Below are 27,996 nucleotides of genomic sequence, written 5' to 3'. Positions count from 1 at the left end.
ATCTGTTTTCAACAAAAATGTTTTATTGAGTGAAATGGAAACTCCAGACAATTAACCTCTTTGGCCGTGGAAAACAATCACACTTGGCATTACAAGTTTGCTTTGCATATACCAACAAATCCCACCTGCACTTTTTGCGATAGAGCTTTGGCAACTTCATTTGTCAACCAGAAATAAGGACAATCATGAAAAATTAAAAGAAAACAAATAATTCAAAAGTAATAAGAAAAATACATGGCGTCTTTCAGCTCTGGTACTGGAGTTGCAAAGAAGAGAATGGAGAAACTGCGGAAATAAACAGTTAAACCTTATTTAAATTACTTCATGCCTAACCATTCCTTAAGCCACCCCCCAAAATGTATATATTTTTTCCATTACTTATTTAAGTATACATCATCTCTGCCATATGTGACATTTTCTTGGGAATATAAAGATAGTACTCCATGTAACCAGAAAGATCCTCTATTGTGATGTCATCTACATAGGCCCGAGCCTGTTCGGAACAGGAACGCGGGGAGGTTGATGTGGTGGACCCATCGGTCTGAGTTCTCTGTTGCAGGGAGGTCTGGGACGTATCCTCTGGGCTCGCCAGGTTCCTCTCGCACTCTGAGAGGATGTTACGGAGGCCCGTGAAGGAGTAGACCTCTACGCCCTGCCAGCCCGGGCACTGGCACTCGCTCTGAGCGCAGGGGCACGGGCCGCCCTCGTGGAGCTTTGACAGGGACCTGAAGTCAGAGGGCACAGCTCCCGTTTTGGCTTCAGCCCCTACGCAGTGAGCTGCCTCTGGGACACCCTTGTCGTCAGACAGGGGCTGTCTGGGGCTGCCCTCCAGCCTGGCTGTGGGGCCTTCCCCAGAGGCAGCGGGGGTGTGGGGCTCATAGCCAGCACCGCCAAACACAGGGGAGGAGTGGCCCGAGGAGAGCAGTTCCTTCTTGGCGGGGATCTCCAGGGAGGAGCTGCAACCCTCAGCCTCTGGCAGGCTCTTGTGTTTCAGGTGGCCAGGTAAGGGCGACATCTTGGAAGCACAGTAGGTGAACTTTGGAGGATGGAGAATGGGAGACTTGGATCTCCGGCGTCTTTGGCTTCTCACGGCTCCTCTTGACGTCTTCCTCATACAACTACTACATAGAAAAACAAAAATGTCAAAACCAAACATAACTATGATGGTAAAATAAAAATGAACCCAAACAGTCATTCTGATTACCATGCCTTTTGAGTCACTAAAATAAAACGCATAATATTTTGGGGGAATAGAAATGCTGAAAATGAGAAAAAGCACTCTGTCTCATGGCTAACTACCAGGAAGTTTGAAAAGATAGGCTGAGTGGGCGGGGAGCTTACACTCATGATCTCGCCTTGAGTGACAGCTCTTTGAAATGCCCATGTCAAGAAACGTGGATGCAGTGAACAGTTGCAGTAAAATCATCTCAAGCAAATTTTGTGATACACAAAGCAACTCAAACACTGAAATTGCATCAATGATGTCAATTTTTTTATACACCACTTGTTTGGCATGTCTCTTGTGATGCGGTTCATAGCAGCACTGACAACTGCATCAGAACGACCCTTTCGCCCTTTTGTTCCATGCTGGCTGAATACCGAGCTAGCCAGTAACTAGTTAACACCATACACAAATGAAAAGGGAAACATAAGTATCTAGCCGAATAGTGTAAAGTTTTAATTATAATTTGCTGACACCCTACAGTCAAATTTTGGCACCAGTAGAATAGTTATCTTGCTATATAAACCTCACCCCTCTGCAAACACGCTTCGCGGATGTTGGTTACAAGGCAGTACTTCTAAAATTAGATAAGATAATGTTACCATTGGTGTATTAATAATCCCACCTTGTGAATCCAAGTGTTTGACATTGGGGGTGGAACAGTAACTTTATGATCAAACGTTATCAATATAGAAGCAACAGTCATTTTTCACACTTTGGTCATCATAGTGTGATTTGTTGTCATCTAAATATCATAACATTTCATGAAAAACATGATTTTGAATGTTGATGAGTCTTTAAAATGGTACAAATTAAACATTAACTGTACTTGGTTGACTTCCGCAGCAACAAAGAGCACGTAGCAAGATGCTAATCTCCTTTGCAGTTCTTGTCATGCAGCTATCAAGTTGCAGAAGAGTGGACCATACGTCCCTGCACATGCGCAGATGCTCTGTGTGGTTGCTTTAAAATGCTGCCTTTTGCATTGCTCTCACTCTGCAATATCTTTGGTTCACACTGCCACTGGTGGTCATGTCTTATTAACTGAGTTTATAAACTGAATCTATTGTTTGGTATGAGACATTGTTTACTTGTGTAATGACATTAGGGCTGTCCATGTATCACAATTTTGAGATTCGAATCAGATTAGTCATTTCTTACGAATATTTGTCAAAGATTTGCACCCGTTGCTCGTGGCAAAATATTATTTTGCGAATATTCAAATCAGCCAAAATTATTTGAATCAGAGTGAAGGAATGGAATCAGAATATATTTGCATCTTTGGGGTTAGCCATAAATGACATTGATAAACAATGAAGTTATAAATTGACAAGTTGACAGATTTCACTGTAACACAGCAGCGTTACGTTCCTTTTGGTATTCCAGAATACAGTATGTGTGAGATGTTAGCCGCTGCTGTGTGTTAAATCAGTTATTGTTTCAGCTGAAAAAATAGAGTTTTAGTGTTTTCCCTAGGATTCTTTTCAGCAGTGGTAACAAAGGAAGCTTGGGGGCCCAGGGGCATGCCCAGCCAAGATCATTTTTTTGTAGGTCACTTCTGGTGACTTTTTGAAAGGACATTCTACATGGCAACAAAAACAAAATGCATGAAAATACATATTGTGTTGACACCATCTGAAATATAACTGATGAGCGCCACTGTACTGTACGGAGATGAGGAGCAAGCGGTGATTGTGTGCTCGTGGTTCTCATTTATGCTAATGCTCGCTCCGTTTTCTACAAATATACATTGTAACTTGTCACTCTGATGTTAAGGGATAGTGATAGATTTTTTACTACTCATAGTCAGATGAACTCATGGTTACCTTTTGAAGGGATCTGCGTGCAGTTTGAAGGATGTTGAAGGTAGTTTCGTAAGCCATTGCTAACTAGCATTAGCGAATAACGCTAGTTAGCAATTGAACTTAAGCTAATTAATATCAAATGGTATCCATGAGTTCATCGTACTTTGGGTAAGTAGAAAAAGGGCTTTGTTGCCAGAATATCGCACAATCCCTTTAAAAGCGCGTCTCGGCAAAAATAAAAAATGTACATACAGTTGAAGTCGGAAGTTTGTGTCATTAAAACTCATTTTTCAACCCCTCCCCAAATTTCTTGTTAACAAACTATAGTTTCGGCAAGTCGGTTAGAACATCTACTTTGTGCATGACGCAAGTAATCTTTCCAATTGTTTACAGACAGATTATTTCACTTATAATTCACTGTATCATAATTCCAGTTGGTCAGAAGTTTAACAAACACTAAGTTGACTGTTCCTTTAAACAGCTTGGAAAATTCTAAGCTAAGTCATGGCTTTAGAAGCTTCTGATAGGCTAATTGATATAATTTGAGTCAACTGGAGGTGTACCTGTGGATGTACTTCAAGGCCTACCTTAAACACAGTGCCTCTTTGCTTGACATCATGGGTAAATCAAAAGAAATCTGCCAAGACTTCAGAAAAATTATTGTAGATCTCCACAAGTCTGGTTCATCCTTGAGGCATTTCCAAACGCCTGACGGTACCACGTTCATCTGTACAAACAATAGTACGCAAGTATAAAGACCATGTGACAACGCAGCCGTCATACCGCTCAGGAAGGAGACGCGTTCTGTCTCCTATAGATGAACGTACTTTGGTGCGAAAAGTGCAAATCAATCTCAGAACAACAGCAAAGGACCTTGTGAAGATGCTGGAGGAAACAGGTACAAAAGTATCTATATCCACAGTAAAACGAGTCCTACATCGACATAACCCGAAAGGCCGCTGAGCAAGGTAGAAGCCACTGCTCCAAAACCGCCATAAAAAAGCCAGACTACGGTTGGCAACTGCACATGGGGACAAAGATCATACTTTTTGGAGAAATGTCCTCTGGTCTGATGAAACAAAAATAGAACTGTTTTGGCCATAATGACCATTGTTATGTTTGGAGGAAAAAGGGGGAGGCTTGCCAGCCGAAGAACCCCATCCCAACCGTGAAGCACGGGGGTGGTAACATGTTGTGGGGTGCTTTGCTGCAGGAGGGATTGGTGCACCTCACAAAATAGATGGCATTGTGAGAGAGAAAATTATGTGGATATATTGAAGCAACATCTCAAGACATGACAGGCAGGAAGTTAAAGCTTGGTCGCAAATGGGTCTTCCAAATGGACAATGACCACAAGCATACTTCCAAAGTTGTGGCAAAATGACTTAAGGACGACAAAGTCAAGCTATTGGAGTGGCCATCAAAAAGCCCTGACCTCGATCCCATAGAAAATTTGTGGGCAGAACTGAAAAAGCGTGTGCGAGCAAGGAGGCCTACAAACCTGACTCAGTTACACCAGCTCTGTCACGAGGAATGGGCCAACATTCACCCAATTTATTGTGGTGAGCTTGTGGAAGGCTACCTGAAACGTTTGACCCAAGTTAAACAATTTCAAGGCAATGCTACCAAATACTAATTGAGTGTATGTTAACTTCTGACACACTGGGAATGTGATAAAAGAAATACAAGCTGAAGTAAATCATTCTCTCTACTATTATTCTGACATTTCACATTCTTAAAATAAAGTGGTGATCCTAACTGACCTAAGACAGGGAATTTTTACTAGGATTAAAGGTCAGGAATTGTGAATAACTGAGTTGAAATGTATTTGGCTAAGGTGTATGTAAACTTCCGACTTCAACTGTATACGGAACCAGTAAAAAGTTTGGACACACCTAATACCAGGGTTTCCCTTTATTTTTACTATTTTCTACATTGTAGAATAATAGTGAAGACATCAAAACTATGAAATAACACATATGGAATCATGTAGTAACCAAAAAAGTGTTAAACAAATCAAAATATATTTGAGATTCTTCAAAGTAGCCACCCTTTTCCCTTGATGACAGCTTTGCACACCCGTGGCATTCTCTCAACCAGCTTCATGAGGTAGTCACCTGGAATGCTTTTCAATTAACAGGTGTGCCTTGTTAAAAGTTAATTTGTGGAATTTCTTTCCTTTTTAATGCGTTTGAGCCAATCAGTTGTGTTGTACAGAAGATAGCCCTATTTGGCAAAAGACCAAGTCCATATTATGTCAAGAACTGCTCAAATAAGCAAAGAGAAACAACAGTCCATCATTACTTTAAGATATGTCAGTCAATCCAGAAAATGTTAAGAATGTTTCTTCAAGTGCAGTCGCAAAAACCATCAAGCACTATGATGAAACTGGCTCTCATGAGGACCGCCACAGGAAAGGAAGACTCTGTTACCTCTGCTGCAGAGGATTAGATCATTTCAGTTAACTGCACCGCAGATTGCAGCCCAAATAAATGAATCACACAGAGTTCAAGTAACAGACACATCTCAACATCAACTGTTCATGGGGAACTGCGTGAATCAGGCCTTCATGGTCAAATTGCTGCAAAGAAACCACTACTAAAGGACACCAATAATAAGAGACTTATTTGGGCCAACAAACACAAGCAATGGACATTTTACCGGTGGAAATCTGTCCTTTGTTCTGATGAGTCCAAATTTTAGATTTTTGGTTCCAGCCACCGTGTCTTTGTGAGACGCAGAGTAGGTGAATGAATGATCTCCGCATGTGTGGTTCACACCGTGAAGCATGGAGGAAGAGGTGCAATGGTGCTTTGCTGGTGACACTGTCAGTGATTTATTTACAATTCAAGGCACACTTAACCAGCATGGCTACCACTGCATTCTGCAGCGATACGCCATTCCATCTGGTTTGCACTTAGTGGGACGATCATTTGTTTTTCAACAGGAAAATGACCCAAAACACACCTCCAGGTTGTGTAAGAGCTAATTGACCAAGGAGAGAAATGGAGTGCTGCATCAGATGACCTGGCCTCCACAATCACCCACAATCAACCCAAATGAGATGGTTTGGGATGAGTTGGACCGCAGAGTAAAGGAAAAGCAGCCAACAAGTGCTCAGCATATGTGGGAACTCCTTCAAGACAGTTGGAAAAACATTCCTCATGAAGCTGTTAGAGAATGCCAAGAGTGTACAAAGCTGTCATCAAGGCAAAGGGTGGCTACTTTGAAGAATCTGCAATCTAATCTGTTTAACACTTTTTTGTTTACTAAATGATTCCATATGTGTTATTTAATAGTTTGTCTTCACTATTATTCTACAATGTAGAACATTTTAAAAATGAAAATGAAAAAAAGAAAAACCCTTGAATGAGTAGGTGTTCTAAAACTTTCGACCGGTGAATGAGTGAGTGAGTGTGTGTGTATATACACACATATATACACACACACAAAATATACACACATACACATATATACACACACACACAAAATATACACACATACACACACACAAAATATACACACATACCCATATATACACATACACACACACCAGGTTTTCCGTTAGATGGAAAAACTACTTTTGGCCGCTAAAAAAAGTATAATTGCTGGTCAAATTGTCCACGGCAGAAAAAAAAAATATCCATAGCAAAAGAATGCTTTTTATTAATTGATGGAAATACCAGTCGCTGTGCTCCAATTTCAAAGGCAAATATACTTCATAGGCTAATAAATCCTCCAGCTGCTTGGAAATAAATTAGAGGCCATTTATTGTGTTCGTCAGGCCTGGTTCTAGCACTTCTGCTGCTGCCCTAGGCAAGACCAACATATGCCGCCCGTCTCATGTATAGTATAAAGATTTGGAATTGATTGCTACACTAGAGTAGAGAGAGTAATGATATGTAGCATGTGCAATTGGTGACTTTCAGTTCAGCAGAACTTGGAAACGAAACATCGTTGCCAACTATTCACATCAGAGAGTGACAATGTTGCAATCACAAGGCAGTCAACTGCCTATAGTAGGAAACAGAGTTGTTATCAATTGAGCCCCACAGTGGAGGAGTCATAACACCCATAAAACCTAGCGGTCAAACACAAAAATGGTTCCAATTGTTTTTCCACCATGGATTTTAAAAACACAGTGTTTCGTGTAGGTGTCCTATAAAAACTGCTAATTTTCTCTGTTGTGGTATTTTCTTTCTGTATAAACATATGACGCGTGGTCGGCTGCTGGACACAAAGTTATCTAACCCTTGCAGCGGTCTCTAGTTATGTTTTACTAACAAAACGTGTTCCTGGTTACAAGGGCGAATGTCTGATAAACGCATTTATCAGACATTTATCAGCTGATAAACGCATTTTCTCATTCCACTAAGGATCTCCGTCTACCAGCAGGAAAACACATTTCTTTATTTGATCCTCGTAGGTATGGCAACTAAATCAACAAACGCTAGCATCCATGACCTAAAATGAGAGATTTGAGGCGACGAGTGAGGAACCGGCACGCAACCGCAAGTTTTTTAAAATGTTTTATTTAACTAGGCAAGTCAGTTAAGAACAAATTCTTATTTACAATGACAGCCTACCGGGGATCAGTGGGTTAACTGCGTTGTTCAGGAACGACAGATGTTTACCTTGTCAGCTAATCCATTCAATCCAGCAACTTTTCGGTTACTGGCCGAATGGTCTAACCACTAGGCTACCTGCCGCCTCAATTATTTAAGAGCTTAAACTGTACATTTGGTCAAATGTAGAAATGAGGCCGTCTTTATATCACTAAATATGCACGTAGAGTCGTGAAAATTTGTATTGTACTCTTGAATATGTTAAGTATGAGACCTACTTTTTATTTGCCCGGGGGGGGGGGGGGGGTTTAAATCGTCACGGGAAAAGAGGGGGAAATATATCACGGGTAGGCGTGTCCGAGCATAGAAGACGCGCTACCTTGATCCAAAATCAAAGATATTGAATATTTTAATTTACAGTTCCTTATTTTATTTATGCATTTGGTCTTGTACAGAATAGTATCCTAGTAGCAGTCAGATATTTATAATGTTCCATGAATACTACACACGGTTTTTGCAAATAAGCTATATATCTAGCTAGCTAGATGATATTAGCAACATACCTTTATTTTACCAGATCCTCTTCTCCTTCAGACAGAAGTCTTTATTTGATCCATTATAATTTCTGCCAACTATATGAACAAGGTCAAATCTACTTAAATTAATGCTGTATTAAAGCAGTTCAGATCTAACTTGACATGTTCTGTTTGCAGATTCAAAGCCCAATTAACTCATTGCAGAATATAGCCATAATCATGAATGAATAAACATATTTATTTGACAAAAATGCATAGTGTCACCCATGAATCACAGACACCTAAACTCCAACAATCACATTGTTTTAAATAAATCAAAATAGTAAACAATGCATACATATTCCTTTCATACATACATTCATATTTGTATATGTTATGTTAAGTAAACATGAAATGATTTATTCATCAATGCCACACACCTGGGACATCCAAGAGCACCATATTAACTATTATTACTATCTGAGAGCGAACAGATTCTTCTATGTTTCCCATTTTAGGAATTAGGCCAGCACAAATAATACAACATGTAAAGCAGCATATTGTGATTTTGGTGGGTGGGTTACAATTGGAAAAACTAGATGCGTAAGGTAGGTGTTATATAAATTACTATGTATGCACTCACTACTAAGTCGCTCTGGGTAAGATCGTCAGCTAAATTACTAAAATGTAAAAATATAAAATGAGATAAGCACTTAAGACTCAAAACAAGTTAGCAGCCATATCAACACCCTTCTTGTCAATGTTGCTTCTGTCAATTGTGAGCAGCACATTTACCACTGCATTCAGTCTGAACCCAAGAATAAGCAGCATTACACAGGTGAAAAAAAACAGTAGCAAAAACAGTACACCACAACACTTTTAAATGTGTTACTGAGTCTAGATGTTATCAAATCAGGAGAAGAACAAGTGAAGGAAGCAGCATAGGGGGAATGGGTGAAGGTAGGGTAGAGAGTTATAAAGTGTCTGAAGTTGAAGGACCATGGGGTATAAAAGACAGTGTGGAATAAGGGGTAGCTAGAGAGCTGGTTGGCCATGGAATAAAAATAAAATGGGGTGCTGGTGTGCTTCTGCACCACTTGTAGGTAGTGGTCACAAATATCCGGCCCATGTCCAGTCATACTCGGGGTCTCTGCGTATGTCCCTCGACATCATTACGTCTCAGTTGCAGCATTCAAATCATGGTCATCTTGTGTCTGTGGATCGCAACATTAAAGACGATGAGTGATCACAGCATTTCCAACAAGTTCAACTTCAACTTGAGAGTGGAGCATGTGTTATAGGTGCAAATAAGGTTAACAATTTGGAATCATTAACATTACAGTAATTCTACCTCAAAAAACAAATGTGTGAATATCAATGAACTTAAAGCCCACCATAGCAGATAGGACCAAATACGGTTACATAACCTTGCCTACTACCTATACTAATGATCTGCTGTCCAGAGGGTAACAGCACACATATCAATGTTTTCCCGCAGTACAGTAAGCACACTGTTGACTCGAGAGAATGCTAATCAGTCCATCTATGAAGCCTCTCAAAATGCCAGACTAAAATAATACAGCTAGCTAGGGTAGCTAGAAGTAGTACTTGAAGTAGGCTACCCACAGACGCAAACAAACATGATCAAGAACTCCTAGCCCTAGAGCTTCATCATCTAAGCTAGCTTGTTAGTTAATTAGCGAGCTAAACTGCTGACTAGTGAGCTATTGTTGGTTTATAGAAACCAAAAGAAAGCTAAACTTGTTTTTTTGAATTTCTCATGCATTTTAATGGCTAGACAAATAGACGGCTAATGTAGCCATCTAGCCAGGCTAATGTTGCTAACTAGCTAACCATGAGCTAGCTAGATAAACAGGCATTTTCAATGTAAAACTTGCCCAAGACATTTGGCAATTCTGTGAACTGAAACAATTTTAGCCAATGTATTAATTACTAAATGTAGCTAACATTAGATAGTTAATCCAGAGATTCTTACCTTTGCCTCGATTCGGCAGTCTCGTCTAGATCATCATGGCCCTGGTGAGTGACTTGAAGCTTGAGACAGGAATTTGTAGTTCTCTATTACAGCCACATTGAATACAGGCAAATATGTTGATAAAAAAAGTCACCTTGTCCTGGAGACTTAAATGGTTATCAAAACGCCACGCCAGGGTAAGTCTCCACGAAACATAGCCCTTATTTGAGGTGTTTCTAAAATCCACAATGGATAAATTGAATGGTGGAAAAAAAATTGGAACCATTTCCGTGTTTGACCGATAGGTTTTATGGGTATTATGATTCATACCGTGGTAGACTACACAACCCCACGATAGTTCAAATTACAGTAAATATACAATTTATTAATATCATCCAGTAGAGCTGTAAAAAGAGTGACAGAATTTGAGCTTTGCAAACTAGTGATTTCATAAATGCATGGCATGGGCCTTGTTTCATAGGAGCATTGTAAAATAAGCTTTCTCTCAATGAACCAGCCTTAACGAATTTCGTTTATGTACATATTGAATTTGATTGCGCAACATCAGTTTAATAACGTATTAATTTTGTGGCTGCCTAGAGTGTCTTCAACTGCTTGTGGTGCTGAATCGCAGATGGAATGGAGAGTGGGACTGCCGTAATGGCTAGAAGGGATCCCAGCTTTTGTCAAATTAACGTCAAAAGTTTAGAAAATAAATACATTTAAATGGCCTTTTAGCTAACCTTAACCTAATTTTCCTAACCTGCTACATGAATTATCCTAACCTGCTACTATAAAGTGATTTATAGCAGGGATGAACACACAACGGGCAATGTTTTGCTTTTCTATAAGAACCTGTCATGTTGGTATAAGAACATCATTCTACTTTATTACAACTTTACAGGCATAATTCTATTCTGTTAAGATGAATTACATCTAAATGTGATTTTGAGCACCGTTAAAATCTTACTGGTCAAGTTGTCCGGTGCCACAGTTTCCTAACAGAAAACCTGACATACACTGACTGTACAAAACATAAGGAACACCTGCTCTTTCCATGACAGACTGACCAGGTGAAAGCCATGATCCCCTATTGAGGTCACTTGTTAAATCCACTTCAAATCACTGTAGATAAAGGGGACGAGACAGGTTAAAGATGTATTTTTAAGCCTTGAGACAATTGAGACATGACTCTGCGACGGTTACAGTCAGGACCAAAGTTATTGGCACACCTTGATAAAGACAACTGGGGGGAAAAATATTGTATACAATAAATAATACCAATTCTGAGCTGTTATATGCCAACATTTAAAAATTATATTATTATTTTATACCAATAAATTGCTCAGATGGCGATTTTAACAGTCAATACGTTTTTTCCTCTCAAAAAGATAGGGGTCAAAATTATTGCCACCCGTTATCAATACATCACCTTGCAAGGATAACAGCACTGAGCCATTTTCTAAAATGTTTTATTGGAGAACACATTGGGAGGGATCTTAGACCATTCCATCATACAGAATCTTTCCAGATCTTATGGCGTGCCCTTTTCAATTCAAACCACAGGTTTTCAGTAGGGTTCAAGTCCGGAGACTGAGATGGCCATTGCAAAATGTTGATGGTCAATTAACCATTTCTTTGTGGATTTTGATGTGTGCTTGGGGTTATTGTCTTGTTGGAAGATCCTATTGCAACCAGGTTTTTGGCTAAAATGTCCTCATACTGGATTGACCTTCCACCAGGACCAGTGGAAGCAAAATTGCCCAATATCCAATATCCAAAGATCCACCACCATATTATACAGTAGGTATGGGGTTCTTTTCTGCTTACGAATCCTTATTATTTCGACACTAAACCCACCACTGGTGTGCATGGCCAAAGAGCTCTATTTTCATGTCATCTGACCTTAGCAATGGTTCCAATCCAAGTGCCAATGCCGTTTAGCAAACTCCAAGCATTTGTTGGATGACATGAAAATAGAGCTCTTTGGCCACACACACACACCAGTGGTGGGTTTAGCATTGAAACAAAGATTTATAAGCAGAAAATAACCCCTAACCTACTGTAAAATAGGGTGCTGGCTCTTTTTTGTATTACTTGCTAGACAAAATCTCTTTCTCTGAGCAATTGTATTAGTATAAAATAATATAATTTCATTTTTGCATACAATATAGCTCAGTATTTGTGTAATTTATTTTATACAGCCTTTTTTGCACTCATTTTAAACACAATGTGTTACATTGTATTACAAAATGTGTACACTTTACAAATATAGAATTTATAAAACTGAATCTGGCACTAGGGGTTCTACAAGTTATTATACTTAAATAATAAAAAGGAACAGACAATAGAGAAGCATAGCAAGAAGATACTTATAAAACAGTGGACAATGATTGTAAGAGGGCCTTTCCTTACCCATGCCAGTTCTCCTTGGGGCAGCTTAGTTTGGGCTTGGCACCCTCTAGAAAGGCTCGGCTAACCACTCTTGGAGTGATGGTCTCACAGACGTGCAGCGTGGCAGGCAAGCTAGAGAAACCAACAAAAACTCAGACCACAATATACTGAACAGCAGAAGAGCTTAAGTGAGACTTCACATTTTCAAGAAATATTACATTAGTCCTGGAAACTGACCCTAGATCAACCAGTAAGGAAGGACCTAAAACGTGAAAGAATTGAAAATGTAATAGCCATTAACAGTACTACGAACCTTTCAGCATCTACCCGGAGCTTTTTAAAGGCAGTTTGTAGGGTCTCGTCCTCACAGTCTTTTCCTCCTGCCTCCATAGTGGGAGGAGGTTGTAGTGACCAGCCACCCAGCTATAAAACAAGAACACTTCATTAGAGAGGTATTACTGCTGACTCAAGATGTGAGTGACTGACTCGCTAGCGTAAGGTTGGTTATAGGGGTAGACATGCTGGCTAAAGTTGTCATGTTCCCACACTATAGCATCTAACAACTGGCTTAAATACTTTCTTATGAACTGCTCGGTGATGTAAGGGATGCAGATTTAATAAAAACTATCTACCGACTACGGATATACCTTCCGAAGTGGGATGTGTCGCTAAACAGGTACAGACTTAAAGGGATAGTGCGAGATGTTGGAAACTAAGCAATTTTTCTACTTACCCAAAGTCAGATGAACTCATTGATACCATTTTTATGTTCTGCGAGCAGTTTGAAGGAAGTTGCTAACTAGGTTTGCTAACTAAGTCTATGAGGTCAATTAGCATCCATTCATTGCAATCACTCGCTAAACTACCTTCACCTGACTGAATCTCGCACTATCCCTTTAAATCAAACACATTTGTAATGCCGTTTGGAGATGGCTGCTATTTTACGATCCCCTAACCAATTATGCTATTGTGTGTTTTTTCGCCTTATTTGTAACTTATTTTGGACATAATGTTTCTGCCACTGTATCTTATGACCGAAAAGAGCTTCTAGATATCAGGACAGTGATTACTCACCCCGTACTGGAGGAATACTCTTTCTTTAACGAGTCGGACGGGAAGGATTTATTTCAGACGCCCGACAAGGCCCTCATCCACCTCATTCGCTGGACAAAGAGACAGAGATATCGGGGACGAAGGTCTGGATGCCTTGTAAGGATCCGACGACGAGTGGGTAATCTGCCTTTACCATCAGCCCTATTAGCCAACGTACAATCATTGGATAATAAAATAGACGTGCTACGAGCACGTATATCTTACCAACGGGACATTAAAAACGGTAATATCTTATGTTTCACCGAGTCGTAGCTGAATAACGACATGCATAACATACAGCTGGCTGGTTTTAACCTGTTTGGGCTAGGGGGCAGCATTTTCACTTTGGATGAAAAGCGTGCCCAGAGTAAACTGCCTGCTATTCAGTCCCAGTTGCTAATAAATGCATATTATTAGTAGATTTGGATAGAAAACACTCTGAAGTTTCTAAAACTATTTGAAAATGTCTGTGAGTATAACAGAACTCATATGGCAGGCGAAAACCTGAGAAAAATCCAACCAGGAAGTGGTAAATCTGAGGTTTGTCGTTTTTCAACTCTTGGCCTATCGAATATACAGTGGGATATTGGTCATATTGCACTTCCTAAGGCTTCCACTATATGTCAACAGTCTTTAGAACCTTGTTTGATGCTTCTACTGTGAAGTGGGGGCGAATGAGAGGGGATTGAGTAAGGTCTCTCCCAGAGTGCCATGAGCTGACCATGCGCGTTCACGTGAGAGTTAGCTTGAGTTCCATTGGAATTCTCCGGTTGGAACATTATTGAAGATTTATGTTAAAAACATCCGAAAGATTGATTCTATACTTCGTTTGACATGTTTCTACGGACTGTAACGGAACTTTTTGACTGTCTGCTCCTAGTGATCGCGCGGCATTAATTTAGAATACTGGGCTGAACGCGCTAACAAAAAGGAGGTATTTGGACATAAAGATGAACTTTATCGAACAAATTAAACATTTATTGTGGAACTGGGATTCCTGGGAGTGCATTCTGATGAAGATCATCAAAGGTAAGTGAATATTTATAATGCTATTTCTGACTTCTGTTGACTCCAACATGGCGGATATCTGTTTGGCTTGATTTGTTGTCTGAGCACCGTACTCAGATTATTGAATGGTTTACTTTTTCCATAAAGTTTTTTTGAAATCTGACACAGCGGTTGCATTAAGGAGAAGTATATCTTTAATTCTGTGAATAACACTTGTATCTTTTATCAATGTTTATTATGAGTATTTCTGTAAATTGATGTGGCTCTGTGCAAATTCACGGGATGTTTTGGAGGCAAAGCCAAATGTAAACTGAGGTTTTTGGATATAAATATGAACTTGATCGAACAAAACATACATGTACTGTGTAACATGCTGTTCCGGGTGTGTCATCTGATGAAGAATAGGTTAGTGATTCATTTTATCTCTATTTCTGCTTTTTGTGACTCCTCTCTTTGGTTGGAAAATCGCTATATGCTTTCTGTGACTAGTTGCTGACCTAACATAATGATATGTTCTGCTTTCGCCGAAAAGCCTTTTTGAAACCGGACACTGTGGTTGGATTAACGAGAATTTTATCTTTAAAATGGTGTCTAATACTTGTATGTTTGAGAAATTTGAATTGTGAGATTTCTGTTGATTGAATTTGGCGCCCTGCAATTTCAGGATAGAACAGCGGCCTCTGGTAAGACAAGGGGTAGCGGTCTATGTATATTTGTACAGCACTTTGAGATATCAGCTGATGTAAGAAGGGCTATGTAAATACATTTGATTTGATATTTGTAAACAACAGCTGGTGCACGAAATCTAAGGAAGTCTCGAGGTTATGCTCACCTGAGGTAGAGCATTTCATCTATATTCTTCGTAGCTGTCTATTTACCACCACAAACCGATGCTGGTACTAAGACCGCACTCAGTGAGCTGTATACGGCCATAAGCAAACAGGAAAACGCTCATCCAGAGGTGGCGCTCCTAGTGGCCGGGGACTTCAATGCAACTTAATTCTGTTTAACCTAATTTCTAACAGCATGTTAAATGTGCAACTAGAGGGAGATTTTTTTTAAACTCCAGACCCCCTTTACTCCACACACACAGTCACATACAAAGCTCTCCCTCCATTTGGCAAATCTGACCATAAATCTATCCTCCTGATTCCTGCTTACAAGCAAAAAATGTAAGCAGGAAGCACCAGTGACTCAGTCAATAAGAAAGTGGTCAGATGAAGCAGATGCTAAGCTATAGGACTGTTTTGCTAGCATACTGGAATATGTTCTGGGATTCTTCCGATGGCATTGAGGAGTACACCACATCAGTCACTGGCTTCATCAATAAGTGCCTCGATTACGTCATCCGTCACGGACCATACGTGACCATAGTGACCATACCCCAACCAGAAGCCGCCATGGATTACAGGCAACATCCTCACTGAGCTAAAGGGTAGAGCTGCCGCTTTCAAGGAGCGGGAATCTAACCCGGAAGCTTATAAGAAATCCCGTTACACCCTCATACGAACCATCAAACAGGCAAAGCTTCAATACAAGACTAAGATTGAATCGTACTACACCGGCTCTGACACTCGTCGGATGTGGCACGGCTTGCAAACTATTAGACTACAAAAGGGAAGCGAGCTGCCCAGTGACACAAGCCTACCAGACAAACTAAATTTCTTCTATGCTCGCTTCGAGGCAAGTAACACTGAAACATGCACAAGAGCACCAGCTGTTCCGGACGACTGAGTGATCACGCTCTCCGCAGCCGATGTGTGTAAGACCTTTAAACAGGTCAACATACACAAGGCCGCAGGGCCAGACGGATTACCAGGACGTGTACTGCGCTGACCAACTGGCAAGTGTCTCACTGACATTTTCAACCTGTCCCTGACTGTAACACCAACATGTTTCAAGCAGACCACCATAGTCCCTGTGCCCAAGAACACAAAGGTTACCTGCCTAAATGACTACCGACCCACAGCCCTCACGTCTGTAGCCATAAAGTGCTTTGAAAGGCTGGTCATGGCTCACAACACCATTATCCCAGAAACCCTAGACCCACTCCAATTTGCATACCGCCCCAACAGATGATGCAATCTCTACTGCACTCCACACTGCCATTTCCCACCTGAACAAAAGTAACACCTATGTGAGAATGGTATTCATTGACTACAGCTCAGCGTTCAACACCATAGTGCCCTCAAAGCTCATCACTAAACACATCCCTCCAACTGGATCCTGGACTTCATGACGGGCCACCCATACCACCCATGTGGCAAGGGTAGGTAACAACACATCCACCACGCTGATCCTCAACACGTGGGCCGTCGGGTGCGTGCTCAGTCCCCTCCTGTACTCCCTGTTTAGCCCAAACAACTACCTCTCCCCCTACTGTATTTATTTATTTATTTTGCTCCTTTGCACCCCATTTATTTCTATCTTTACTTTGCACATTCTCCCACTGCAAATCTACCATTCCAGTGTTTTACTTGCTATATTGTATTTACTTCGCCACCATGGCCTTTTTTTTGCCTTTACCTCCCTTATCTCACCTCATTTGCTCACATTGTATATACTTATTTTTTTCTATTGTATTATTGACTATGTTTGTTTTACTCCATGTGTAACTCTGTGTTGTTGTATGTGTCGAACTGCTTTGCTTTATCTTGGCCAGGTCGCAATTGTAAATGAGAACTTGTTCTCAACTTGCCTACCTGGTTAAATAAAGGTGAAATAAATAAAAAAAGTTAGCCAATGACAACAGTGCAAGGCCTGGTCACCGACAACGATGAGACAGCCTATAGGGAGGAGGTCAGACACCTGACCGTGTGGTGCAAGGACAACAACCTCTCCCACAACATGATCAAGACAAAGGAGATGATTGTGGACTACAGGAAAAGGAGGACCGAGCATGCCCCCATTCTCGGGAGCAGGTTGAGAGCTTCAAGTTCCTTGGTGTCCACATTACCAACAAACTATCACGGTCCAAACACACTACGACAGTCGTAAAGAAGACAAGACAAAGCCTATTCCCCCGCAGGAGACTGAAAAGATTTGGTATGTGTCCTCAGATCCTCAAAAGATTCTACAGCTGCACCATTGAGAGCATCCTGACTGATTGCATCACTGCCTGGTATGGCAACTGCTTGGCCTCCGACCACAAGGCACTACGAGGAGAGGGTAGTGCGTACGGCCCATTACATTAGGGCCAAGCTTCCTGCCATCCAGGACTCCTATACCAGGCGGTGTCAGAGGAAGGCCCTCAAAATTGTCAAAGACTCCAGCCACGCTAGTCATAGACTGTTCTCTCTGCTACCGCACAGCAAAATTACATTATAAAATATGTCACAATAACGTGGGCATTACCTGACAAAATAGAAAGCATGCTCCCGACACAAACACACTAATGAAGTATGTACATGTGGTAGCTAGTCAGTCTTGCCATTTGAGATGTTTAAAGAGTTATTGATGAGTTATTGTATCATGTCCTAAAATGAGAAAGCGACCAAAAACTGGGTTCCCTTTCTAATGGAACGCATTGTATGGAAAACCAAGTTGAGGCAAACATTCAACATTGGTCTTGGTCATAATAAATGGACATGGTTTTACCGCAACAGAATAGCTACATCCTTAAAATTGAACCATTTTGGTAAAGACGGTCCCACCCATTACAGGTTAAAATGTAATTGGTTGATTCCACTGTCACTCCAAAATTCTGCTCTAATACCGTTGAACAGCAGATGCCTTCTATCTAGCTTCTGATGGCCTAGCCAATGGCTGATTTAGCTAGCTAGATTTATCTCCCCAGAGACCAAAGAAAAATCGCAAAATGCAACGACCAGCTGTTTGAGAGTTGTGCGCTCTCTCTGCAAGACAGATTATCTATATGTGAGCAGCGCGTGTGATAAATAAATCGAAATAACGAACAGCTTAAAAATTATATAGCCTAGATTAAAAAGACCATTATTACAATATTTTGTTCACTGGCCCAAGCGGGTCACTGATGGGGATGACCGAAGGGTTTCCAAAACCTCCCCTGTATGTTGAGCCCTGACAACCAGACAGGGGCACTCCCGTGCCGTTGTTGCCGCTTCATAAAGTTGGTTTATTTATGGTCAATTGCACATCATAATGACAAAAAAAATTGCAGATTGGGAACCAAAAACGAATGTGACCAGGTCATTTATTTTCACTGGCCAATTTTAAATGTGTGTCGCACTGCCAAGTCAAATAGCTTCAAAAGCTACTGTTTTTGTCGCAGTATCGAACCCTGTATACGTTCTGCACGTACGTGCTGCGCAGAAAAACCTGTCCCTGATATTCACACCTCTCCTCAATACAACACATTGAATTTAACTCCACACTATTTACTGTATAATAGAAAAGGCTACTGCAGAAAATAGCTGATTTGCGCATATCCAAAAGGTCTACCTGTGATTGGGCAGGACAGACATAGCAAGGAATATAAAACGCATAATCTGCATTTTCATTTTGGCAATAAGGGGAAAACACACTAGGTTCTACATGAAACCATTTTTCGCTTACTCTTCAGACACCTTTACACACATAGCATACATACTCTCCCTCCCCCACACACACACACTACTCTCTCACACACAGCTCCTAAAAGTTAGGCACCAAACAGAAATTAATTAACACCAGTAAAATACATTGACTTTTGATTCAGATTAAGTTTAGAATTACATTTGCATATGCATCCTACCCTTTGAAGTATCTCTTTGAGTAGGCTATCTATCCCGTTTCCCTGTGCTATTCAAATGTGTGCATAGCCAAGTTAACAAGTTGTTAGCTAGCTAGCCAGGTAACATGACTAAACAAGGTTGTTTGATATCAAACCAAAAACTCAGCCCACGAATAGTTCATTCTTAGTAATAGCTACTGTAAATTGGACAGTGCAGTTATATTAACAATCATTTAAGCTTTCAGACGATATAAGACACTTATATGTACCAACATTTGTTGTTTCTCTAAAATCTGCGATCGTGACACAAGGCGCTGCATGATTTACAACTGTCCCGTTGACGGGACACCTATCCCTAAAGAAGTTTTAAAAGCTTTTTATCTTATATATTATAAAACATGTGCGCCAAGGGTTTGGGCTAGAAACTTCTGTTTTTCTGTGACAAAGGCACAAGCACGTGTCACGGTGCTCTGTTTTAAAACATTTTAAAATGGATGGAGATGCACAGAAAGAACAGACAGGGAGAAGCAGCTGAGTAGGCTAATGGCTGGAGATGCGGCTGGCATCTCAGCTGTCACACGTGATATTGGATGGAGGACTCGTTCTGATATTACATATTACGATCTGAACTCTGATATTCTATTTGTAGGACGCGTAGGAATGCATTCAGTGCTCACTCAATTTCAATATGAGTAACATAGACCATTATTCATTGGCGGGTGGTAATGTTAGCTTGCCATCTTAGTTGCTAACGTGGCTAGCTAACGCCAGCTATCTAAAGTTAACTTTGAGTGTAATAATTTGCTCTATTGAAACATACATGCAACTATAACCGCTGCATTATTTTGACCATAGGTTGCTTACCTCGAGTTGCATTCCAAATATCCCAGTCAGGGACAATGTTGCGTGGAGTGTGTGATGACACAGCCGACAGAGAAGGTAATGTGATCACACAGGGAGAAGATCTGATCGCCCCGTTCTTTTATAGCTCCATGGGTGATGCACTCTGCGTCTGTTTACTTTTCACGTGGATGACCTATTTTGAGATCAAAACAGCAAATATCATCGAAAAGTGACGAGTTTGCATCCCTGTAGCTAGTAGCAATAGCCTAATCAGAGATTTTGTAGGAATAATATGAACCATCTCTGGCCATAATATGGTGAATAGGCTTTACAAATAGGCTCTGCTACAGCCAGGCAACCCCTTTCAAACAGCAGCGTGCAGACCTTAAACACAGACCAGTTTAGAAAAACACCACAACATGCACAATGATTTCATTAGCTAGCTATCACAATCACCACAGCTAGCGGTCAGCTAGGTTCATTTCTATTTAAAATGAACCCATGAGCACCAACATGTGAAGTTCATAGGTTCATATCAAATTGGGTGTCAAATGAAAGCGAAGAGTATATTTTGGGGAAATGAAGGCATATATACATTTTCCAACTATTTTCCATCTTAAAAATTGGTTAGTGCTATCTGGGAAGTCCCTACCCTAACCCGTAACTTCTTATGGCTGGGAGGCAGTATTGAGTAGCATGGATGAATAAGGTGCCCAGAGTAAACTGCCTGCTACTCAGGCCCAGAAGCTAGAATATGCATATAATTAGTAGATTTGGATAGAACACACTGAAGTTTCTAAAACTGTTTGAATGATGTCTGTGAGTGTAACAGAACTCATATGGCAGGCAAAAACCTGGGGAAAAAATCCAACTAGGAAGTAGGACATCTGAGGTTTGTAGGTTTTCAGGTCCGATTGCACTTCCTAAGGCTTCCACTAGATGTCAACAGTCCTTGGATCCTTTTTTCAGGCTTCTACTGTGACGGGGGAGCGAATAAGAGCTGTTTGAGTCAGGTGTCTGGCAGAATGCCATGAGCTAAGTCTCGCGTGCAGGTGTGAGAGCGAGCTGCGTTCCCTTTCATTTCTAAAGACAAAGAAATTGTCCGGTTGGAACATTATTGAAGATTTATGATAAAAACATCCTAAAGATTGACTATATACATCGTTTGACATGTTTCTACTAACTGTAATGTAACTTTTTTGACTTTTCATCAGACCTAGTGCTCGCGTCTTGTGAATTTGGATTTGTGAACTAAACGCACTAACAAAAAGGAGGTATTTGGACATAAATGATGGACTTCATCGAACAAAACAAACATTTATTGTGGAACTGGGATTCCTGGGAGTGCATTCCGATGAAGATCAATGGTAAGTGAATATTTATCATGCTATTTCTGACTTCTGTTGACTCCAACATGGTGGGTATCTGTATGGCTTGTTTTGGTCTGTACTCAGATTATTCCATGGTGTGCTTTCGCTGTAAAGCTGTTTTGAAATCTGACACAGCAGTTGCATTAAGGAGAAGTATATATTTAAATCCATGCACAACACTTGTATTTTCATCAAAATATATGATGAGTATTTCTGTAAATGGACGTGGCTCTTTGCAAAATCACCGGTTTTGGAAGCAATGTAAACAGAGATTTTTGGATATAAATATGAACTTTATCGAACAAAACATACATGTATTGTGTAACATGAAGTCCTATGAGTGACATCTAATGAAGATCATCAAAGGTTATGATTAATTTTATCTCCATTTCTGCTTTTTGTGACTCCTCTCTTTGGCTGGAAAAATGGCTGTGTTTTTCTGTGACTAGGCGCTGACCTAACAATCGCATGGTATGCTTTCGTGGTAAAGCCTTTTTGAAAAATCGGACACTGTGGTTGGATTAACCTCTCTAGGGTACGTGAGACGTTAGCGTCCCACCTCTTCAACAGCCAGTGAAACTGCAGGGCGCCAAATTCAAAACAGAAATCCCATAATTAAAATTCCTCAAACATACATGTATTTTACACCATTTTAAAGATACACTTGTTGTAAATCCAGCCACAGTGTCCGATTTCAAAAAGGCTTTACGACGAAAGCAAACCAAACGATTATGTTAGGTGAGTGCCTATTCACAGAATAACACAGCCATTTTTTCAGCCAAAGAGAGGATTCACAAAAAGCAGAAATATAGATCAAATTAATCACTAACCTTTGATGCAAACTTGGGGTAACGTCAGAGTGGGGATGTCCCAAGGATTCCGGATAGCAAGGACCCTTAAAAATTAAGCGTAAGTAATGGCTTTGATTTCTGGTCAAACTGAACGAAAAGGGGTCTTACAAAACCTCTACCAGAAAAAGTCTTAAAAGGTATTAGAAATATATGTAAAGACCCCTGCCAACTAATATCAACACATATTTGATTTTGTAGAAATTATTTGCCTTCTGTAAGTTTAAAAAACATTGACGTGTGTCTTGTAATTCTGTTACCAAAATGTTTTACCTCATGAGGAAGGACAATGAAAGTTAACAGAAGTAACAAGGTAAACCTACCAATTAGTTTGTGTTTTTACTAATATAATTTTTTGTTTATTAAGTGATTAAAACTCGTAATTGTTACCAAACGGTAACAAAATGACCTATACATTTTTTCCCTTTTTAAAATACACTAATACTGCAATTGATTTGGCTACAATGGAAAATCATAGTAGTCACAAACCACAGTTGGGTCACCTTCTACTGTTCTTCCTTCCACTGGCATACTGTTAGGCTCCCGAGTGGCACAGTGGTCTAAGGCACTGCATCTCAGTGCTAGAGGCGTCACAACTATATCACAACCGGCCGTAATTGGGAGTCCCATAAGGGGGCACACAATTGGCCCAGACGTCGTCCGGGTTAAGCCGTCTTTGTAAATAAGAATTTGCTCTTAACTGACTTGCCTAGTTAAATAAAGGTTAAATAAATGTTTAAAATATGTTCAGATCATAACTGTTTTCTTTCTCTTTTAGTCATCTGGTGGTCAAAGCTAGTGTGAACAGTCTGGACAAACCCCCTCTCTCTAGTTAATGATACCTCTACCAGCTCTTACTGACACCTACCCATGACCCCCTCTCTTTCCACTTACTGTAACCAGCATCCACACCCACTGAACATGGACGTTGAAGTGGTTGAAGTTTGGTCAGTCCGCCCTGGCCTCGATTTCAACATCCACAAACGTCTATTTTTGGGCCGGTCCAAAACAGCCTTGATTTGGCCCAAACATAGACGTTAGGAATGCACAATATATCGGTAAGCATATCGGAATCGGCCAATATTAGCTAAAAATGCCAACATCGGCCCGATGTCTGGTTTAACGCCGATGTGCAAAACCAATGTCAAAGCTGACGTGCATACCTATATAACGTAGGTAGATGACGTAATGACGCCACGGAAAATACAGCGCTACACAGAACAAAAGCAGAAAAATACTAAGCGCACACTTCCAACAACTAAACAAGTCGAGCAGTCATTTGAAAAAGTAAGAAACTTTCAGCAAGACAACTCAAAGGTGAAATCCAATAACGTCAAGATAATGGAATTCATTGCCCTTGACAATCAACCTTTCTCTGTCGTGGATGATGTTGGCTTTCGCCGACTGGTCGAGCACCTCGAGCCCCAGGTACACACTACCAAATAGGTGCTATTTTTCAGATGTTGCCCTACCGGAGTTACACAGTATTGTTGAAACGCACATCCCTGAGCTACTTGTTATGGGCATCACTGCTATTAGCTTCACGACTGACATTTGGACAAGCGATGTCAGCCCCATGAGCATGCTGACTGACAGCACAGTGGGTCAATGAGGATTTGGTACTGAGGAAAGCATTATTGCATGCTCAAGAATGTGCTGGTTCTGATACCGCTGCTGCCATTTCAATGACACGTGAGAACATGTTTGAAACTTGGAAACATGAACACACTCCTAGCTCCATTCGAACAACTGAGTCAATAAATAAGTTAATCAACTATGTCTGCAGGAGACGCAATACCCTCTGTAATAGCATTGAAACACCTGCTCAACAAAATTGCCGACACATACCGTGGGGTTAAAACTTGCAAAAGTACTCTACGATTCGGTGGCACTGAGTCTCTTTACTGTGTCGCCACCATGCTCGATGCTAGGTACAAGGACCGCTACTTTGATGCAGACAAGAAACAGGGTTTACACGAAATGTTAGACACAGCTGGACAAGATGGAAACGGACAGAGCGCACCGAGGAAGAGGCCACGGACAGAGCTGAAACTTCACTGCTTAACATGTGTAACAAAATCCTGGTTGAGACTGAAAAAATTAACAATGAAACGGCACAGCAAGTGAAAAAAAAAAGTTGATGATGTTTTACTGGTAATGCGGATATACGTAAATGGCAACAAAATTACTTTTGGTCAGTGTGTGTTTCAACTATTTAACTGTACTAGAATGCATAAAAGGCCGCAAAAAATGCAAATATCGGTATCGTTTTGTTTTTGGCAAGGAAAATAGGATATCAGTATCAGCCAAAAATGTCATATTGGTGCATCCCTAATAGACATCTATGATTGGTGACCAGACCAAATCTGAACCAATCATAGACGTCTGTGTTTCACAAGGCTGGACAGCACATTACAGTGAAGCAAAGTAGATCACTGTACAGTATAGTCAAGAAAAGTAGAATATAGTTCAGTAGAGTTCAATACAGTACACTAGAGCAGAGTACAGTATATCTGTATGGTACTGCACTCTACTGTGCTGAAACAAAGATTTTTATAACTAAACCGAGAGACCACAGCCCATCGTTTAAAATGGGAACAAATGAGTCATAGTGGGCAGAACAAGCATGGGGGGGGAGGGGGGGGGCTGAGCCAAGCACGAGCTAGCGAGATCCTATTGGTGAGTTTTAGCATGCATTTGCATATTTATGCTAGGGACAGTCTACTCTGAAGTGCACGTGTGGAATAAGTCAATTCGCCTTTGCACTCATTAACAACGCAATTTTAAAATACCCTTTGACAAAGGGTAAAGTCTACAAACTGTTGTCCACTCTGTCCATAACAGATTTTAGTTTTGGGAAGAGAAAACTGTTTTGAGATCAAATGTTTCATTGTTCTATCTGTGGTGTCTCCCCCGCCTCCCACCTGCTATGCACCGGACTAGATGATTAAGCTAGCACAGTGCCCTTCTCTCCCGCCTGCCCTCGCCATCATTAACATAACTGTGGGAAAACAGTACCGATAGGCAGGGACGAAGGACACCGTCTACCGTTGTACGGCTAGCTATCGTTGTCGCCCCTGCCCCTTCTTCTGGGGGGTTTATTGGCAGCTGGCATCCAACATTATTGTGCATTAGCGCCCCCGCCTGTCCTAGCTTAAACATTTACCAATAGAAGTATAAAGAGGGGTTCCTGCAGATGTAGGAATGCCCACATGCGGGAACACCCCAAATTGCAGGCCGCAATTACACCAGTTTCCAATAACTAAATTCCCCCCTTGCACTCCTAAACAGTATTTTTTGGGGGGCAAAGGGTACAATGTACAAAACTTAGTCCACTCTTAGTTTTGGAACAGCAAACTGTATTGAGATCAAATGTTCCATTGATAAGAAGAATGTCGGCCAAAAGCCATATCACTCCATCTCCCACTGCCGGCCACTGGGCTTCTTCTCATCACCATATCTGAAAATGTCAACCGGATGCTTTACACGTATACATCCGTGAAATATCTGGCTCATTGTTCTGTGGCTATACAGTCCAAACTTGTGAAACAGAAAGGTCTATGATTGGTTCAGATGTGGTCCGGTCCAACCAAATTTGGTCTTGTTTTGGTGCAGAGCTGATTAGAATAGTCAGTGTGTAGAATAATACCCATATATGCAAAGAATGATATTGCATATTTCTTCCATGGTGTACCCATTCAGGATAAGACACCATGAAGACAATGACATTCATATCCATAATTATGCATTTCTGTGTAGTACAGATCAGGGGCCGGATTCACAAAACATTACTTACAAAAAAAAGAAGTTTAAGGGAAAAAATTAAAAGTTCATAAGATAGTTTGTAAATGTAATTCCTCAAAATGTTCTTAGGAACTTCGTAAATATCTTATCTGGCATTGACATTAGTGACGTGCTTGAAACCAATAAATAAGCCTGTGTGACAGGATTTGGTTATTTCACACATTATAGCCATCAGACTAACTATATCAAAACCAAAAATAAATAACCAAGGAAAGCGCAATAAAAACTTCAGCAAACAAGAGCTTGAAGTGATGGTGGAGGAAATAGCAGCCAGGAAAAGATTCCTGTTGGAGGGACTTGATAACTGCGGCCTCACTGCAGAGACCAAAAAGAGAGGATGGGCGAGAGTGGCCGAGTCTGTGGCAAGGGACAGTGACGCCGTAAAATTAAGTGGTGCTGAGAGACCATTCATGTTGACCAGCTGGAGGAGAAGGTGTCGTCCATGATAGGAGAGACGGTAGTAGAGGGCCTGCGCGACCGGTAATTTAGGTAGTTACGTTAGCTAGCTAACGCGTAACGACATTATAGGCAACATAGTTAGCGAAGGTTAACGTTAGCTAAATTCTTTACAAATTGACGAGATAGCGCTAGCTATTTAACACTTCTAGAATATTGTATTATATTGTTAATTACTAGCTAGCTAGATAATGCGTGTTTAATTAGTTTTCTTGCTGTAATTAAATATCCGGTAGCCAACTGTGTGGCGCAAGAAAACGTTCATGGTTACAAAAGTATCCATTCTTATCAAGACAAGGGTTTAGCTGTCCTAAAGTTAAATACATTTCCAAGAAGAAATCCTAAAACATTATTTTCAAGAAACCCATTTCTTCTTAATTCCCCCCGTTTCTTCATAAGAAAAAAAGGTAATAACACTTCCAATAACTTTGTTGAGGAATAGAAACTTTGCTTAAATTTCTTTAAGTCTATAGTTAAAGAAAAAATGGCAGTAAAGCAATTCATTTAACAAGATTTTGTGGATTATGTAATTCCGTTACCGTAATCTGATACCAGGTGTAAATACACTTCACTCACTGTAGCCTAGTTCAATAACAACAATATATTGTTTCAAACTCAAGGTGTCATATAGCGGACACCCCATTCTTTCTGTAGACATATTTTAATCTTAATTCGGTACAGATATTTAAGAGTTTTTGGGAAACGTCGCATAAAAAAACGAAGGAAGATTTTATGCATAAAGATTCTAAATGTTAGCTAACGTTAGCCACCAAACTTTGCATCCACAGTTCTTCCAGTAAATTCGTTTTTCTTAAATGTTGTAAATTGTTCAACGTACTGCTAGTGCATAGAGTTGTACGGTTTAATTAAGCTTTGAAATAAATGCTATTTGTTTTGTACATTTAAAAGTGAAAATCATGGAATTGCTCCTAGCTAGCCTACGCTGTGGATGAAGTTGAGCATCCGTTCCATAATAATCAACGTGGATACTAGCTAGCCAGGCAATATCGGAGTTTGACATCGTGTGAGAATTGGGGTACTCACAACTCAGGATCTCCTGTCCACAGTCCAGATTGAGGATGGCCTGGACATGCAGGGTCTATCAGGCGCTGCGACAAACGGGCCTCAAATGCAGCAAGCTATTAAGCAACAGTGAGGTGGCTAGCTAAAGTAGCTAACTCGGTTAGCAATGTCTCATCGATTGTCTTCGCGACAGACGCGAGCTATTGCATTTTTCGATTAGGTTTAGCTTTCCACAAGCATCGCACTACAATCAATTCAGTTTCATTCTAATCTATTATTACTTTCAAAAGCAGTATTTACTTGGCTAGTTCCAGACTTTTCTTTCTCGAACATCTTGTTTACACACGAACCACTTCACAGTGACTCTGCAACAACGCACTCTGCCC

The 27,996-nt window shown here is 40.6% G+C and overlaps 1 protein-coding gene across 4 annotated transcripts; it reads right to left on the bottom strand.

The window, feature by feature from the left end:
* Position 1: 1 nt before the first annotated feature.
* oser1 (oxidative stress responsive serine-rich 1) lies at positions 2 to 27,996 on the bottom strand. 4 transcript variants are annotated; one of them, XM_039015579.1, is made up of 5 exons: positions 27,911 to 27,996; positions 20,131 to 20,302; positions 12,790 to 12,899; positions 12,498 to 12,608; positions 2 to 1,121 (listed from the first exon to the last, which is right to left on the bottom strand). In XM_039015579.1, the coding sequence occupies exons 2-5, from the start codon at positions 20,140 to 20,142 to the stop codon at positions 383 to 385; spliced, it is 972 nt and encodes a 323-aa protein (XP_038871507.1). In that variant the 5' UTR covers positions 20,143 to 20,302; positions 27,911 to 27,996; the 3' UTR covers positions 2 to 382. The 4 variants fall into 4 exon arrangements, with proteins under 4 accessions (XP_038871507.1, XP_038871506.1, XP_038871508.1 ...); XM_039015578.1 differs by having other exon boundaries at positions 27,632 to 27,994; XM_039015580.1 differs by having other exon boundaries at positions 2 to 1,118; positions 27,632 to 27,994.

The sequence above is a fragment of the Salvelinus namaycush genome, chromosome 20 (assembly GCF_016432855.1).
Source record: "Salvelinus namaycush isolate Seneca chromosome 20, SaNama_1.0, whole genome shotgun sequence".
In the NCBI taxonomy this organism is placed as follows: domain Eukaryota; kingdom Metazoa; phylum Chordata; class Actinopteri; order Salmoniformes; family Salmonidae; genus Salvelinus; species Salvelinus namaycush.
Note: the sequence above shows the minus strand (reverse complement) of the source record. Positions and strands in the feature narration are given on the sequence as shown.